General features: G+C 49.1%; 1 protein-coding gene across 1 annotated transcript in view; it reads left to right on the top strand.

The window, feature by feature from the left end:
- The window catches only part of LOC117881586 (ADAMTS-like protein 2), a 45,789-nt gene that overhangs the window by 13,477 nt on the left and 16,049 nt on the right, over positions 1 to 16,263 (top strand). The window contains exons 2-6 of the mRNA XM_034779004.1: positions 150 to 292; positions 6,153 to 6,228; positions 7,182 to 7,284; positions 8,966 to 9,111; positions 9,845 to 9,968. Coding sequence (XP_034634895.1) covers positions 150 to 292; positions 6,153 to 6,228; positions 7,182 to 7,284; positions 8,966 to 9,111; positions 9,845 to 9,968 — 592 coding nt within the window. The remainder of the gene's footprint in view (positions 1 to 149; positions 293 to 6,152; positions 6,229 to 7,181; positions 7,285 to 8,965; positions 9,112 to 9,844; positions 9,969 to 16,263) is intronic.

Here is a 16,263-nt window from a genome sequence, read left to right as displayed (position 1 = left end):
TGGCCAACCCACCCTCTCCAAACTAGAAGACTTAAGGTTTTCACTCTTGTGGCACCCCCCCAAAGATCCACGTAGGGGAGGACTGATCCCCTCCCAAGGGCAGCTGCAGAGCCAGAGTTCTCAAGCTAACCATCCTTTGTTTTTGTCAGGACAGTAGTGAGGCAGCAGAAGGAGCAGGCGCCTGGGATGAAGAGGTCACCAAGTGGTGGGGGGAATGGAGCTCCTGGTCCACATGCTCCCGTACCTGTGGGGGAGGAGTGATGTCCCGGGAGAGGCACTGCTTGCGGCAAAGGTAAGCAATAGAGCAGCACCAGCTAATGCCAGACTCATGGACACTCATAAAACCTTTACCGATAGGGTCCCCAAATGCGGGATGGACCGGCGGGGGGGGGGTGGGGGGGGGGGAAACACACAGCTAAGAGTGTCTCTCCTTTCCTGACAGGTTTCAGAGTAGCAGCCGTGTTAGTCTGTATCCGCAAAAAGAACAGGAGTACTTGTGGCACCTTAGAGACTAACAAATTTATTAGAGCATAAGCTTTTGTGGACTACAGCCCACTTCTTCGGATGCATATATCAAGCATCTGAAGAAGTGGGCTGTAGTCCACAAAAGCTTATGCTCTAATAAATTTGTTAGTCTCTAAGGTGCCACAAGTACTCCTGTTCTCCTTTCCTGCAGAGCCTTTCACATGCCCTGAAGCCAGACTCAGCCTTTCTTACTAGCTGCAGGGAGGGGTGACCCAAAGTGCATCCTTCTCCCTCCTCCCGCACCCCTCTCATGGTGATCCGCTGCCTTCTGAGTAGTGCAACAGTATTAGCTCTGTATCTGAAACGTTTCAAATTCCAGTGTGGTGGCCCCCATTTTGGTCACGACTGGGGACTGAGCAGAGATTTCAGAGCTAAAAGCATGAGCTTCTACCGCTGGAAGTGAAAGTTGCTTGGAACTGTAATAGACTCACATCCTCTATGACGCAGGCACAAAGGAGACCCATGGGTTACACTAGGCAACTGTGCTCTGCAATGTACGTATCTTGGAATAATGAAGCATGCTGGGCTGGGCAGCTGGGCCACTTTTCTCGTCGTCTTTGTCTCTTTGCACCTGGCTGCTGTAGAGGACGGGGTGTATTGCACACGTGGTGTACATTGCTCAGAAAGCGGGTGGAAAAGTAAAGTGCCCTGCTTTGACATCCAGCAGGCCTGTGAAATGTGCATAATTTACACTGATTTGGTAATTCCTTAGGGACCATCTTCAGCCCTGGCATAAGCAGGTGCAACTCATATTGGCCTACGGGGGAGTTGCACCCACTTACAGGTGAGGGCGTTGGTGATGGTGGGACGCAGGTAGCTGCCTTTATCTCACATCCCCCTGCCAATTGCTTTTATTGCTATGGCCCCCATCTCCCTGCCATGCACCTTCAGCAGGTAAGCTCTGCTTGCTTGGCAAACCCACCACGGCATTGCCAGTTACACTGTGCTAGAGCCACTTACACTGACCTACCCTCCATACACAACTGACTCTGGTGCTTCTGACACTGCCCAGTTAGTCCCGGAGCATTGGGCCCAGTCATGTCTCTGGGACTTCCTCATCTTTTTCATTGTGGGCCCTCTCTCGCTCAGATCTTTTGTTTTCCCAGATCCTCCCCTCATTCCCTCACACCACAGCAGCTGATGGCCTGTGGCACTTGCCAGTGAACTCCTGCTGCTCTCTCTCAGCCCAGCTATATTGCTAGTGCCTGTCAAATCCGCCACCGAGGGGGTGGCGCAGGGGACTGGAGCGGAAGCCCCTACCTCCACTAAAGAGATGAATGAGACCCCTGGAGAGGCATCTCTTTAACCTGCTACTCCAGATTCCCTGGATGCTAATGAGAGCTGGCATCCGAGAGTGCAGAGCGCTCGCTGTGCCTGCCCCTCTCCTCTGCTCCTTTCCATTCTGCATGAACGCACTTCTAAGCAGAGGAAGCCCAGGCATGGCCCCCTCCCTCTTTCCTTCCTTCAAAAGAAAAAAAAACACCCCTTCTTTTATGTGGGCTGGCTGGCTGCATAATTAGGATCCGGATGTGCAGAGGTGCCTTCCATCTGGAGATGGCCGTGATTCTCAAATAACCTCGCCACTAACAAGGCATGCCAGTGTCTGTGTCCCTCCTCTGCCTAGTGAGCATAGACACTGCCATCATGGGAGAAAGGTGGGGAAAGGAAATGGGAAAGGGGGCCTGAGTGCCCCCAAAGTGTTTCCTGTGCCCTTCTAGTCAGAGCTCTGTGTCCTCCAGGCCTGATCCAAAGCCCACTGAATCTTTCCACTGACGTCAATGGGCTTTGGAACTGGCCCTCTGTGATTCCACAGCCAGGGAATTTGCTGCAGAATCTACCCCTCACTGCAGGGTTTTGCTCCAGAATTCAAGCTTGCATTTAAAAACAAAAATATAGAAAGCTTTCTGTGGCTGCAAAGAAAACCTTCCAAGCCTCAGCCAAGTGTACACAGTGCTGCAATATCTGCCTGAGTCTGCAGACTGCCTGAAATAATGCTGCCCTGTTTCATCCCAAGGGGATGATAACTGTGAAGTCTCAGGCTGCAAACTTTGTTTCCAGTAGTGTTTAACACTTTCACTGCTGATGCTCTGCAGAGTGAGCCAATATGCTTATTCCATGGTCTCAAACCGCACCCGCAGCTACTAAAAGATTGTCCCCTTCTCAACTGTCAAGAACTCCAGCTCCCCCCTGACAATGTCTGCTGCAGGCCAGGACGAAGGCACACTGGTGGTGCTGTGCTGGGAAATTTGCACAGCATTTGGATTATTTTGACATCACAAGCACCAAATTCATGCAGCCATTTCTAGGTAACTGCCGGGCAACAGATTGTGCCATCACCGCACAACGGCCCAGCGAATCCTGAAACTAACCAACTTGGTCACAGTGCTTCTGTTTCATTAGAGTCTGTTAGGAGCATAGGATTTGCTCAGGAAAGGAGCTGAGTGTTGCTCTTTCAAGTGGGGTATCCTGTCTCTGGCAGTAGCTAAAACTGAAGGCAAAAAACCAAAACAACCCCCAGGGTGTAGCACTGTACGGTTCTATCCCTGCAGGAAGATTTCCCTTCTATGCCCTGACAGGTGGGATTTGTTAACCCTATCATTATTTTAGCAAATGCAGTTAGCAGTCATCAATCGACATACCTAACCTGCTCCAGGCATTCTTAACCTGGGAGGTGCAAGCAGGTCTAGAAGATTGCAAATGTGACACCCATTGTTTTAATTGGCACAGAGAGGATTGAACCAGGGATATCCCGTGTTAAAAGGCATAAGATGCCACAGCTTGAGCTAGGATCAGCCCTCTATAGTGAGGGCTCTAACAGCTCCATATCCTCTGTAGATCAGGCACGGAGGGGTACCTGTAACACACTCACCAGTGGCTTATACAAACACCGTCTCTTTCTTTATGGCTAGATGGGAGAGGAGCCCAGCATCTTTTTGCTCCTGTAACATGGCACAGCTGGCACTGTAGTAGCAACGTGCTATACAGAACAATGAGTTTCACATAGCTTCTGCCCAGACTCTTCCCAGGCCCCTCTATTTCTTTGCCATCCTGAGCAGGCTCAATATAGTGGTGGTTGGCTTCCAAAAGCATCCTGCCACTCAATCTGCCTGGCAGTGACTGGGTGGTGGTTGCACATAGAGACAAGTCTGTACCATGCCCTTACAAGGTATGTCTACACAGCAACAAAAAGCCCACTGCTGTGCGGGCTCAGGGGAAGGGGTTCAGTGTAGGCTTCCAGGGTCAGGCTAGAGCTGAGTTCTGGGACCCTCCCACCTCATAGGGTCCTAGAACCCAGGCTCCTGCCCAAGCCCAGATGTCTACATAGCAGTGAAACAGCCCCTCAGCCCAAGCCCTGCAAGCCCATGTTGGCTGACACAGGCCAGCTGTGGGTGTCTAATTGTTGAGTCGACATACCCAAAGCGACAAGTGTTTGAGTCAGCCCAATCACTGGTGCTATGGAATTCCACTCTTTTTAAAATCCCAGCCACGGTGTTTGACTTGCTTGTTATTTGCCACCTAGAGTGCTGTGGGAATCGGGTTATCTGTTTTACAGGAAATTCCGCTGCTGTGTATTTCTTTGCTGCTCTCACACGAACCTAAACCAAAAAATTGCAACAGTTCCCTTCAGCCAAAATAAAATAAAATTGTGTGGGGTTGATCATAACGTTTGGACAACATTAATACATTTTGTTCTGATTTAGACTTTATCATATAAAATATTAAAAAATGGAAGAAGTCATTTTGAAACAGAAAATTGAAACATTACATTCACAAAGCAGTCCATTTGGACTTTATTGGAATGCTCCAGGCCCATTTTTTTCTAAACAAAATTTTGTTGAAGTCAACACATTTCCACAAAACATGGCGATATTGACAAAATGGCATTATCTGTGTGTGAAATGTTTCAAACAGCTCTAATTATTATTATTGCCAATAATCATTTTTGTGTACAGTAGTACCCAGAGACCACTTGAGTCAGGGCTCCACTGGGCTAGGGACTGTACATACACCTGATAAGAGACTGTTCCTGCCCCAAAGAGTTTGAACAGGCAAGAGAGGAGAAGTGATGTGCCCCCCATCAAAGTCAGGAATAGAACCCAGGACTCTTAAGTTCTAACTCTAGTGTGCGATGCACTGGATCACACTGTCTGTCATGGCCCTGGTAAAGCTCCCCTGCCGAACACTCACCACTGTAGCCTGATTCTTTAATGGGGGAAGTAACTAACATCCCCCCGCCTTGTAACTCAGATTGCCCAGGGATTAGAAGATGCAGCATCTCAAGCAGCTGGTGCATGTGAAGCAGTGATTTCTCAATTAAAACCAGAAGTATTGATTAACCAGGTTCGGTTTATGCAGCTCACTCGCAGCCTGAAAGTGTGGGTCGCCGGGCCTGATGCTACTGCTGATTCAACTTTAGGTACCTTTAATATTACAACACCAAGCTGCTGTGTTTGGGTCCCAGGCATGGACCCGTGTGCTTTTAAACTTCCCTTGGTCTGGATAGGCTCCAGCCTCTCTCTTTCTTTGGCCTCTGGCACATTTCCTGAGCACAGACTCTGTCTGGGAAGGGTGACCAGTAGGCCCCCAGGACCAGTGCTGACCTCCCAAAATATCCAAGTTGCTTAAGCATATCCCTTCCCAGAGCTTCAACCTTGCGGCCACTCTGGTTTACTCTTTACCTCTTCAGGGACAAATGATAGCATGTAACTCACAGAATAAAACACCTATACATCCTTCCCTGCCTCAGTGTCCTCACTGCTCTTGAGCATTCTTCAGGCCTAGGTCAAACTCTTTTAAGAAGTCTAGGATCCTTCCTCTCCTCTTTCCCTCCTGCACAAGGCTTCTCCTCTCACTCCTGCTTCTGGTCTTGTCTCCCTCTCCCCAAAATGGCTAGCAGCAACATCACTTCTCTTTCATAACTTCTAGTCCCCTTTGTCAGTCTGTTTCATCAGGTGATGCATAGCTTAGTGACCAACCCACCTGGGCAGCCTAGTTCTTCTGTGTGGCAGCCAACTCTTTGTCCAAGGGGACTGCCATGTGAATAGAGGACTATCAAGGTTTAATGACCTACCATTGTTAACCCTGTGCCACTAGCCCTTGGGATTTCATCCTAAAATGGAGGTAAAAGACAAAAGAGAGGGTAGACAAACCCCACATTCAACACGGAGTCCGAGGTCTGATAGAGGTACACACAGAGAGTCCCCACTAGCAAACAGAATTCATAAGTTAACATAGTTTCCCCAAACTGTCACACTGTGTCATCAGTCATTCTACCTGGACAGAGGGAGAGAAAACGGCATAGCCTGGAGGAAGGTGGCAGTTCTCCGATGCTGCCATTCTGTCCAATCTAATAGCCCCGCTGCTATCACGAAGTGAGAGCATCCCACCCTAAAATTGGAGCTATTGGAAATACATTTTTTACGCACTGTTACATAGTCTGTGTGTGACAACCTGGATGCAAAACCGGCTGTTCTAATACACACTCCTGTCAAATTATTGCCTGACTTCTGCTTCTCTGTGCTAAGCTACAGGCCACAACGGTCTTACAGCCTCTGTGTTTTAGCACCTCATAGTCCTCCAAACCACTGGTCACTCCTCCCACAGCGTAGTTCTTCTCTGCCTTGCAGGCTCCACCTATCCCAGGGTGGAAACAGCACCATGTGTGGGGGCCAATCCAAGCGCTACCAGCTGTGCCAGCAACAGGTAAGAACCACTCCCAGGGCTCTCCATTTACTCCTAGGGAAATGATGTGGCCTCAGCGGGTGCTCACAGGGCTGCTGTGCCGGCGCAAGCCTGCCGGCTGTGCCTGAGATTTGGCACGGCAATGGCAAGCAGCTTAAGGGTATGAGCGGGACACACAGTGACGTGGACAAGGGTCACTCCAGAATTGAGACAGTCACAGGTGTGACTAAAGCTCTCTGTTTTATAGATAAGAACAAGGCTAATGCTGAGAACAGCAGCAATCTTGACTCAGTGCCGCTAGCCTCGGTGAAACACTGATGGGCATTTTATTAATATTAATACAGCAATAAGAAGAATACTTAGCTCCTTCCATCCATAGATCTCACAATGCTTTACAAAGGAGGTCACTATCCCCATTTTACAGACGGGTAAACTGAGGCACAGAGAAGGCAGTGATTTGCCCAAGGTCAGCCAGCAAAGCGGTGGCAGATCCAGGAACTGAATCCAGGTCTCCTGAAGCCCAGTCCACTGCCCTATCCACTAGGGGAGTCAGCAAGGAGTAAAACTGTCACAGCAACCCTCATCTGAGGATCTCAAAGTGCTTTACAATTATCTCCATTTTACAGAGGAGAAAAGTGACTTGCTGAAGCTCCTAGAGCAAGCCAGTGGCAGAGGGGAACAGAACCGAGGAGTCCTGACTCTCAGCCTCTGCTCTGTCTACTAGATCCACTAGCCCCTTTTGTAACTTGCCGTCCAAGTGTCTGCCCACAGCTTTGAGAGGAGAAGGGCCTGCAGGCTGTACTAACATCATGTGGAGCTTTCTTGCGTTGCTCTACCAGTGGATCCTAGCCTTGACCTAAGGGACCACGCTGCTCTGGGACAAGAGAGGAATTCCGATCCCTTGGAAGTTTTCCCTTTCCATAGTGGGCTGGTTTTGATCTAGGAGGCTAATGTTAGCTTTGCTTTCTCTGCAGCCTTGCCCAGCCAATACGGCCAGCTTCAAACAACAGCAGTGCGCCACCTTCAATGCCAAGGCCTTTGGGAGGCACTATTATCACTGGACGCCTCTCTACCCAGGTCTGTCCATGGCTGACCAGCTCAGCATGAGAGACGGGGGAGGGGAAGTACCTGGGGAAACCTGGTCAATGCGGGTAGGAGAAGGAGAGTTTCCTTCAGGGGTGAGTGGGTGTGTAAACTTTCCGTGTCTCCGGGCCAGAGCGCCCCTGGGGGCAGCGTCAGGGGATTGGTACCCCTGCCAGGTGAAATGGTTGGCAACCTGGCTTGTGGTTGCACAACTTCGTGCTTGACTGTTCAGACCTGCTGGGTGAGGATCCAGCAAGTTAACAGGCAGTCTGTATCTCAGGCCTCCAAGGGGGAGGGCTGAGCACTTCAACCAGCTCCAGTTCCCACCTCCTGGCTGGAGTGAACAGTAATAGTCTATGGCTCAGGCCTTCTAAGATGAGGGCTGAGCATTTAAACAGTCTCAGGCTCTGGCCACTTGGTTGAGGGCCAAGCAAACAAACAGCCCCTATTTCCGGCCTTCTGGCTTAAAGGTTAGTGCACATCCAGCCCTGTGTATGGGGTCGTGTGTAGGGGTACCCAGGCCTACCCTATTCCACAGGGTCCCAGGGCCCTAAAAGTGACAGGCGATCCTGCCCCGGGGCCAGCAGAGAAACGTGCGTCACTGCCTTGCCTCCTGGCACCACAACAGGACCAAAGTCGTGTCTCCCTGAGCTACTTCCTACCGGCTCTTGGAGGCGCTGCTCCATCGCTGCTGGGACCAGGCTCTCCATCTTGCAGCCCTTCCTCCACTCTCTCCTTGGGGTCCTCCGGCTCCTGGGGCCCTGGGTTGCCTTTTCTCCCCACTGCTGGTCATGGGCTCAGCTCCCCCGGGGGGATGTCTCCTTCCTTCCCAGGTCCGGACCCAACTGAACTGCAGGGCCCTGCTTTTATACATACTGCCCTGCCCCTGCCCTTCCTGTGGAGGGGGCGGGGTTAGCTGCGCCCCACAGGATGAATTAACACCCTCTGCACTGGAGGGAGGCCGCTCTGCTCACTACCGGGTGTCTCCGTTTAGTCCCTCTGAAGGAATTCTCCTGCTTGGCAGCTGCCTGTTCTCTGTGGTGCAGGCGTTTCTCTCCGCCCCTCTCAAGAGCCAGCCCTGCGTTCTCTTTGCCTTCCCTACCCCTGGTTCAGCGCAGTGTCCTGCTTTGGCTGCTGCCTAAATATGGATATAGAGCCCTAGTGATCTCAGTTACCTCCGTTTTCAAGTGCCCAACTTGAGACACCATAAAGGGGCCTGGCTTTCCAAGGGTGGGTGTTCAGCACCTCACTCCAGGTTCCCCTGAAATCACCCATCAGTTTTGAACATTTTGGCCAAGGTGCTTAACTCCAGGCACCCGTGTTTGAAAATGCTGGTGGTAAGGGTGGTGAAAGCTGCTGAATCACGAGCCCTGGAGTCCTCCATTTATCCAGCAGGGCCGGCAACAGTGTAAGCTCCCACGTAGGCTGTAAGTTGAGGGGTGGAGGGGATTCAGTCTCCAGGCCCATTCAGCCAGCTGATTTTGCCTACACCACTGCTGGTTTGTTTTACCTAAGCCACCAAAGGGACTCTTAAGTGGTGATGACACTCCATTGATACTGACCTGGGTAGCTGTAAACCAGTGACCTAAAGGAGAAGACTGTCTCACTGTCAGTCCTGGAGCCATCCTGTGCCCCCACTGCTCTGCCCATTGCCATCTCACCTCTCTCCCTTCAGATGATTACACCAGTATCTCCAACAAGCCTTGTGACCTCCAGTGCACCACCAGGAGTGGAGAGAGACAGCTGATGGCCCGCGCACAGGACGGCACATCCTGCAAAGACAGGACGTACCAGGGGGTCTGCATCAATGGCAAGTGTGAGGTGAGGCACTGGGAGGAAGGGCCGTGTATCGGGGGCTGAAGGCTTGGTTTTAAATCATTGTCCTCAAGCACCACAAGTATGGGCAGTAAAGTGAAACTGAACAGCTGCTATAGGGTTCTTGTAAATGTCACACTAATACCTATGTAGAATGGAGCAGCCAGGTTTGGGCTGGGGAGATCATTATGTGCAGCCATGTACTTGCACTAGGTGGATACATTCTCCCTTGAGCCTGGAGAAAAGCAGCAGCCTTGGCTTGGTTTTGAAGGATCACCCAACAGTGCAAGAAGTTTGAATCTGTTAGCGAAGGCCCCCTTTCGTTGCAATGGTACTTTTTATTTTTAAAACCCCAAGGCTCCATAGGACAGTGATTTGGCGGGTTGGCATTGCTGGATGTGCTGCCTTCTGGAGATGGTCATTCTCAAAATGACATTGCCCCACTAAAAACAGCCGCCTGCTGGCTCAGCAAGGCCATTCTTGGATGCAGACCCTTCTGGGGGAAGGACATTCCAAACCAATGTCCCAGCAAGGTGGGTCGGTTAAATGTAGGTGCATTGTGAGCTAAAATAGATCCTCACCCCTGCCTCAGAGTTCTTACTTCTGTATGCCCTAGACATGTAAACTCTCACTCCAGGGATTTCCTCCAGTTTAGAATCTCACCTACCTAGTAGGTCTGTGGTGGACACCTCTTGCTCCAGAGCAGGATTGAAGACCTTTTCTTTTGTATTCCTTGCAGCCGGTTGGGTGCGACGGGAGTCTCTACTCATCCCAGACGATGGACAGATGCAGGGTGTGCGGAGGGGACGGCAGCACTTGCTACCGGGTCTCAGGCAGCTTCCGAAAGGGGATCTCACAGTTAGGTACACCCTGTTAAGTGATGTCCATCAAACGATTTCACATGTTGCTTCTTGCTAACACGGACTGCCAACTAGAGCAGAGTCTGAATGTCCCAGCTGAAGGAGCTAAATAATACCTTGCCTTTCTTTCCCCATGTAAACCAAAATGATGGTGTTTTGTCTGTTCAGCTTAATCAGCAGAGGAAACTGGTTTGGTTTGCTGTATGGTAAGTTAGTGAGGTTTTCCTCCATCTCTTTATGATATGAAGTGGCTGGGCTCCTATATATGTCTATTGATCTCAGCATCTTGCCCAAGCCAGATGATGTTAGGAGTTCAATGCACTTTCTTTTATCTCTGCTCTGAATTGATTTTGCATTTGGATGTTAATCTTGTATGAGGAGGGCAGGGCCGGCCCACAACATTTTGGCACCTGAGGCGGGGAGCTCAAATGATGCCCCCATGTCCCCTCGCTTGGGGCAAAACTTTGAAAGGTCTCAATTCTGCCTTCTTTCTGTTCTACTCCTCTCATGGTACTGCTCTGCTACCTACCCCAATAAAGGAGAACGAACAACTTAAAATGCCTTGTTCAAAAATTTTAAGTAACACTTAACTTTCAAACGCCTGAACAGCAAATGTAACTTTTCTTGTCTGCATAGTAAACACTGGCATTTTTATCTGTTTGAATAATCAAAGTGGTGCTTTCCGTGCCTTCTTGGTTGCAAAGATTTGAACTGCTTCCTGTTGAAGGTCCACAGTCTGGGCCAGCTCATGCTCTATTGAGATGGTTGCAAGGCCGACAAGCCTCTCCTGTGTCATTGTAGAGCGTAGATGTGTTATTAACTTCAGCTTGGAGAAGCTTTGTTCTCCACTGGCAACTGTTACAGGAAGCATTAGAAGTATGCGCAGAGCAACAAAAGCATTTGGAAAGAGGGTGGTCATCTTATTTGTGCAAATATATTCTAGAACAGCCTTTGGAGTTGATCCTGCTGAAATGTATCTTGAAAGGGCTTTCAGTTCATCACCTAAATCATTCGCATCAGTATCGCACATGTCAACATGTGTAAACACTGTCTCTAGTGCCCTGCATTGCTGGTGTAGGTCTTCTTCAGGTATAGTCAGGAGTTTCGGAATATCATACAACATCCCAAATATACTGCTGTGTTTCTTGAGCTGCGTGAAACATTCTTCAACTGACTGTATTGCACAATCTAGCACCTGATTAAAGAATTCAACTTTGAATTGTTGTTTGGGGTCTCTCATGGGATTATCCCATGCCTCATAATCAAAATGTCTTCTTTTTCGGTGACTCTTATATTCTTGAATGGGTGGGAAAATAGTTTCAGTGTGAAGTTCCTCTGTCAACTTCTGTGCACTCTTCAGAACGTTTTGAAATTCCTCACCTGACCAGTAAGACTGTAGGTATGACTTTGCTTTGTCCAGTTGTTCCATTGCTCCAGATATATCAAGGTCAACACCTTGGAGTCTCATGCTTACAACATTTATTTCAAACAGTATGTCATGCCACAACACTAAACCACACAGAAATTTGAAGTTATGTATGTTTCTGTTGATTCCATTTCCCTCTGCCACTGTTCTCCCATGAACTGTTCCTGTCATAGCATTATCTTCTATAATGGCAACTATGGCATCTTCTATGTCCCCAATTTGGTGTTTGATAGGCTTTATCGCCTCCACTTGACTTTCCCATCATGTGGCACTCAATGGTTTCAGTGTCAGAGAGGATGTTCCCAGATGTTGCGTCAAAATTTGCCATCGATGAGTTGATGCAGAGAAAAATACATAGATGCTTTGAATTATATTAAGAAATTCAGCAGTCTCACTAGAAGCTGGTGCTGCATCACTGACCACGAAGTTCAGTGAATGAGAACTGTATGGGACAAAAAAAGCTCGAGGGTTTAACTCTCGGATCCGTGTCTGCACTCCTCTGTTCTTTCCTCTCATGTTGGCACCATTATCGTAGCCCTGACCTCTCATGTCAGCTATCGCAATTCCCATATCTTCCAGCTTTTTAAGAAGCACATTTGTCATACCAGCTCCTGTAGTATCATCAGTGTCAATAAATTCTAGAAAATGCGCTCTGACAGTCACCATTGCAGTGACATTTTCACTAGGTTCTGTTGTTACAAAACAGCCCCATTAAAGTCATGTGTTCCATATGGCTGATGTCAGATGTGCAGTCCAGAATAACAGTAATATCTTGCTGACTTCAGATCTGCCACAATCTTCTGTTTGACTTTTGTTGCCAGTAACTGTATGATCTCATTTTAATTGTTTTTCCAAGGTAGTGATGTGTGTACATTTCTTGGGTGGTGACTCTTCTTAGATGCTCCTGGAGTACAGCATCAAACTCAGCCATCAGCTCCACAATTTTAAGGAAGTTTCCATTGTTTGGCACATACAGCTGACTTGAAGTGCCACGCAGTGCTAGGTTTTGGGTAGCAAGCATTCTCACAATGGAAATGAGCCTTTTCAGAACATTTTGCCAGTAAAGAGACGCTGATGCAATCTTCTCTTGATGCTGATCATCTATGGTGGCCTTTAAGCTTAATCTCATCTCAAGCTCTTTCCACCTATGGAATGCTCTCTGGTGATTTGCTGCCTTCTCATGGCATGATTTTTCCAGGCCTTTTTTCCTGTAGAACGCAATATGGCTGGAACATTAGATTGGAAGAGTTTGCAACAAAAACAGTATGCAGCATTCTGGGTTTTTGAGTACATAAGCCATGGCCTCTCCACTTTGTCACCACTACTGTCACGCCAATAATGTGTTGGATGGAAACTTCTATTTTCATTGTCTTTGGGGAACATTAAGTTTTTCACTTGCTGTGGCCCATGCAGTACAAGGAAGTCCCTCAGGCTATTGCTCAAGTGGGTCCACAGTCCTGGATCATCTAGATTTAAGGAACTAAACTCAGTAGCAGCTGTTTCTTGCACCTCCCCACACTCTTCTCTGATCTACACTTTTCTTCAGGAATGTGCATGGTTACATCCATTTGAGATGGAGATATGGATGCTGCAGTAGCTGCCAGATCACCTGCACTCTGACTAACTGGAAGACAAGGCATCTCCTCACCACTCACATCCTCACTGGGGCCGGAAGGCTCACCGTGAACATTTGTATCTATGCATCTCAGGAGAGCTCCTTCCTGCTTAGATAGAAAAGCTTCCTTTGCTTTCTTTCTTTTTCTGAATGCTGCCCCAGAGGGGCGTTTTCTTCTTTCACTCATGACTGCTGTTCTGTGCCAGCTGTAGTGGCTCTCAACACTCAACTGAAGGGGACAAATAAGCAGGCTGGTAGTAGGGCCTGAGTGAGGGAAGATATCAGCATCTTAAGGGCCTAACTGGCTCCTACTACTTCAGTTGACTGCCTGTTCTCCTCAGGTGGGTTCAGGGAAGCAGCAGGAAACAGGAAGCTCCCTGAGAAGCTGGTGTTAATCAGTCCAGGCTCCTGGGGGTGCTAGAGNAGCAGCAGGAGCTGTAGGGAGAGAGAGGAGGAGGAGGAGGGGCCTCTTATGTACCTCTCTAGCACCCCCAGGAGCCTGGACTGATTAACACCAGCTTCTCAGGGAGCTTCCTGTTTCCTGCTGCTTTCTGTTATTCCCTCTCACCTTTTCTCCTGCCTGCCTGTTATGTCTCTTGTGCCCTCCTTCCTCTAGCACAGCACTCCACCATCTCTGAGCATCTAGAGCAGAGAGAATACATATTCACCAGCAGCAGACACAATTTTCTACACTCTGGGTCCTAGTGGCGCCCCCGCACACAGTCTGGCACCTGAGGCGGCCGCCTCAGTTCGCCTCATGGTAAGGCCAGCCCTGGAAGAGGGTCACTACATTTGTAAATGTGTGCTGCTGTTCTTGATGACAGCAATCGTTCTCCTGTACTCTCCAGGCCGATGGGCTGCAGAGGGGGTAAGTGTTCTCTGAAATGTGGTCCTCCCTCAGACCCTACAACTCCTCTCACTTCTACCCCTCTCCCTACTCCCTACTCCCAGTCTTTCCCCCTCACAGAATGATGGAATTGTTGAGTGGTAGAGCAACACTGTGACGCACTGAACCAGAGAATACTGATTGTAGGAAATTCTGGGACACCTACTCACGCTACTTGATGGTAATTCCACTAGACTGCAGCACCCCCTACTGGATACAGCCCTGTTGTAACTGCACCCAGTGCTCTTCACAGCTCTGGCAGTTTGTTCTCCTTTTCTGTGGGAAGAGGAAAAAATTGAACGAGGGGTATTTTTTGTTTGGTGGTTTTCCTTTCCCAGGAACAACTGCCAACTCTGAATAAATCCAACTCCAAAATGCACTTCATTGCTTTTTAATGTGACCTCCAGAGGATTAGGTTTATGTCCATTTGTGCTGTTTTAGGATGGATAAAGAAAGCCTGAAACAGTTTTCAAAAATAAGTACTACTTTCTGGGTTTGGTTGTGTTTTTTTTTAAATATCAGGATTGTCACATCTGGTCCTCTGCGCGTCTTGGGGACTCTGAGATTTGTATTGTGAGCTCTCACATGTTAACTGAAGGGGCAAGGTAGAACAAGGTGGGGGAGGTAATATCTTTTATTGAACCAACTTCTGTTGGTGAGAGAGACAAGCTTTTGACCTTACACAGTGCTCTTCTTCAGGTCTGGGAAACTTAATTAGGCCATGTCTACATTAGCAAACTTACAGCCAGGGCCGGCTTTAGCAGGAGAGGGGACCCCCGCCCCGACTCTGCCCCCTCCCTGCCCCATTGGATCCCTCCCCAAATCCCCACCCTGGCCCTGCCCCCTCACTGCCCCATTGGATCCCTCCCCAAATCCCCACCCTGGCCCTGCCCCCTCACTGCCCCATTGGATCCCTCCCCAAATTCCCGCCCTGGCCCCGCGTCTTCCCCAAGCACGCCACATTCCTCTTCCTGCCCCCTCCCTCCCAGGCTTGTGCTGATCAGCTGTATGGCGGTGCAAGCGCTGGAGGGAGGAGGGAGAAGCGGCTTTTTTTTTTCCCGCTCCGCCAGCAGCCCCGGACGTTGCGGGGCCCTCTTAGGCGCGGGGCCCCATTCCGGGGAATCGGCCGAATCGGCTTAAAGCCGGCCCTGCTTACAGCAGCACAGCTGCACCACTGTAAGATCTCTCATTAGCCGCTCTGTGCCGACAGGCAAGAGCTCTCCACTTGACATAATTAAACTGCCCTCAACGAGCGGCTGTAGCTATATTGGCTGGAGAAGCTCTCCCGCTGACACAGCGCTGTGCACATAAGCGCTTATGCTGGCAAAACTTATGTCACTCGGGGGTGGGGGGGTTCACACCCCTGAGCGACATAAGCCAACTTAAGTGGTAGTGTAGACATAGCCTTAGAGTGTGTCAGCTAAATACGAGTGGAACCGATTGTTTAGCATGAGTAGTTAACACATATTTCAAGGGGCCCTTCAAGATGATGTGGCCTGGTAACATCTCTCCAGTCATAGGGAGGAAGGGGGACGGGGAGAAAGCAACTGTGGGGGTTGTTAGTGGATTATACTGTGTTGTAATAAGCCATAGATCCATTGTCTCTATGGGGCGAGGTGGAAGCAGGCAATTGATTTTTAACAAAAGTGTGTCTTAGACATCTGAGTTCAAAAAGTGTTAACAACAACAAAAAAACAAAAAAAGAGGCCAAAAAATGTGACTAAAACTCTCTTCCCCACACAATTGCTCATCTTGCATTTGTCATTATTTTTACTATTTGGACTGCAGTAGCAAAGATGCTGCTGCTGCCCATAGAGTGAGAAGTATACAATCTTTTGTCTTTTGTGATACCATCATTTCACTAGGTCTCCAGTCACCATAGAGTTTTGCATGGTAGAGAAGACCCACATTTCTAATGTCAAATACAATCTGATAAAACCCTTCTTTACCCAGCATTAAAAAATTGGCTTGTGCATTTGCTTGTTGTTTTCCCCTCCATTTGCAGCTCACCTTTCACTCTCCTTCAAGGGGAAACTATCAGGTTGAGCGGATGAGCTCTGCAGCCCTTGATCTCTAGGTTGCTAGTTCAGATCCAACCGTGGGCAGTAGTCGGGCCTTTATCTTTTTGGGTTTGTGGATCTAGTGGGTGGCATGACTCCCTCATGCACCCAAAGCCGATACCTTCTTCCTGCCCCCGAATTTGATTCTGGACTCAGATGAACTCCTGAGGTCTGCAGCAGCTCAACCTCAACAAACCAGGCAGGGATTTTTAAAAAAAATAAAGACTCCTTGACTGCAAACAAACACACCCAAAGGGGGAGCTGGGACAAGACCCCTTCTCCTGGAGCTAAAAGAGTAATTCTGCAGTGTG

Source organism: Trachemys scripta, chromosome 8, assembly GCF_013100865.1.
Source record: "Trachemys scripta elegans isolate TJP31775 chromosome 8, CAS_Tse_1.0, whole genome shotgun sequence".
Taxonomy (NCBI): Eukaryota; Metazoa; Chordata; order Testudines; family Emydidae; genus Trachemys; species Trachemys scripta.
Note: the sequence above shows the minus strand (reverse complement) of the source record. Positions and strands in the feature narration are given on the sequence as shown.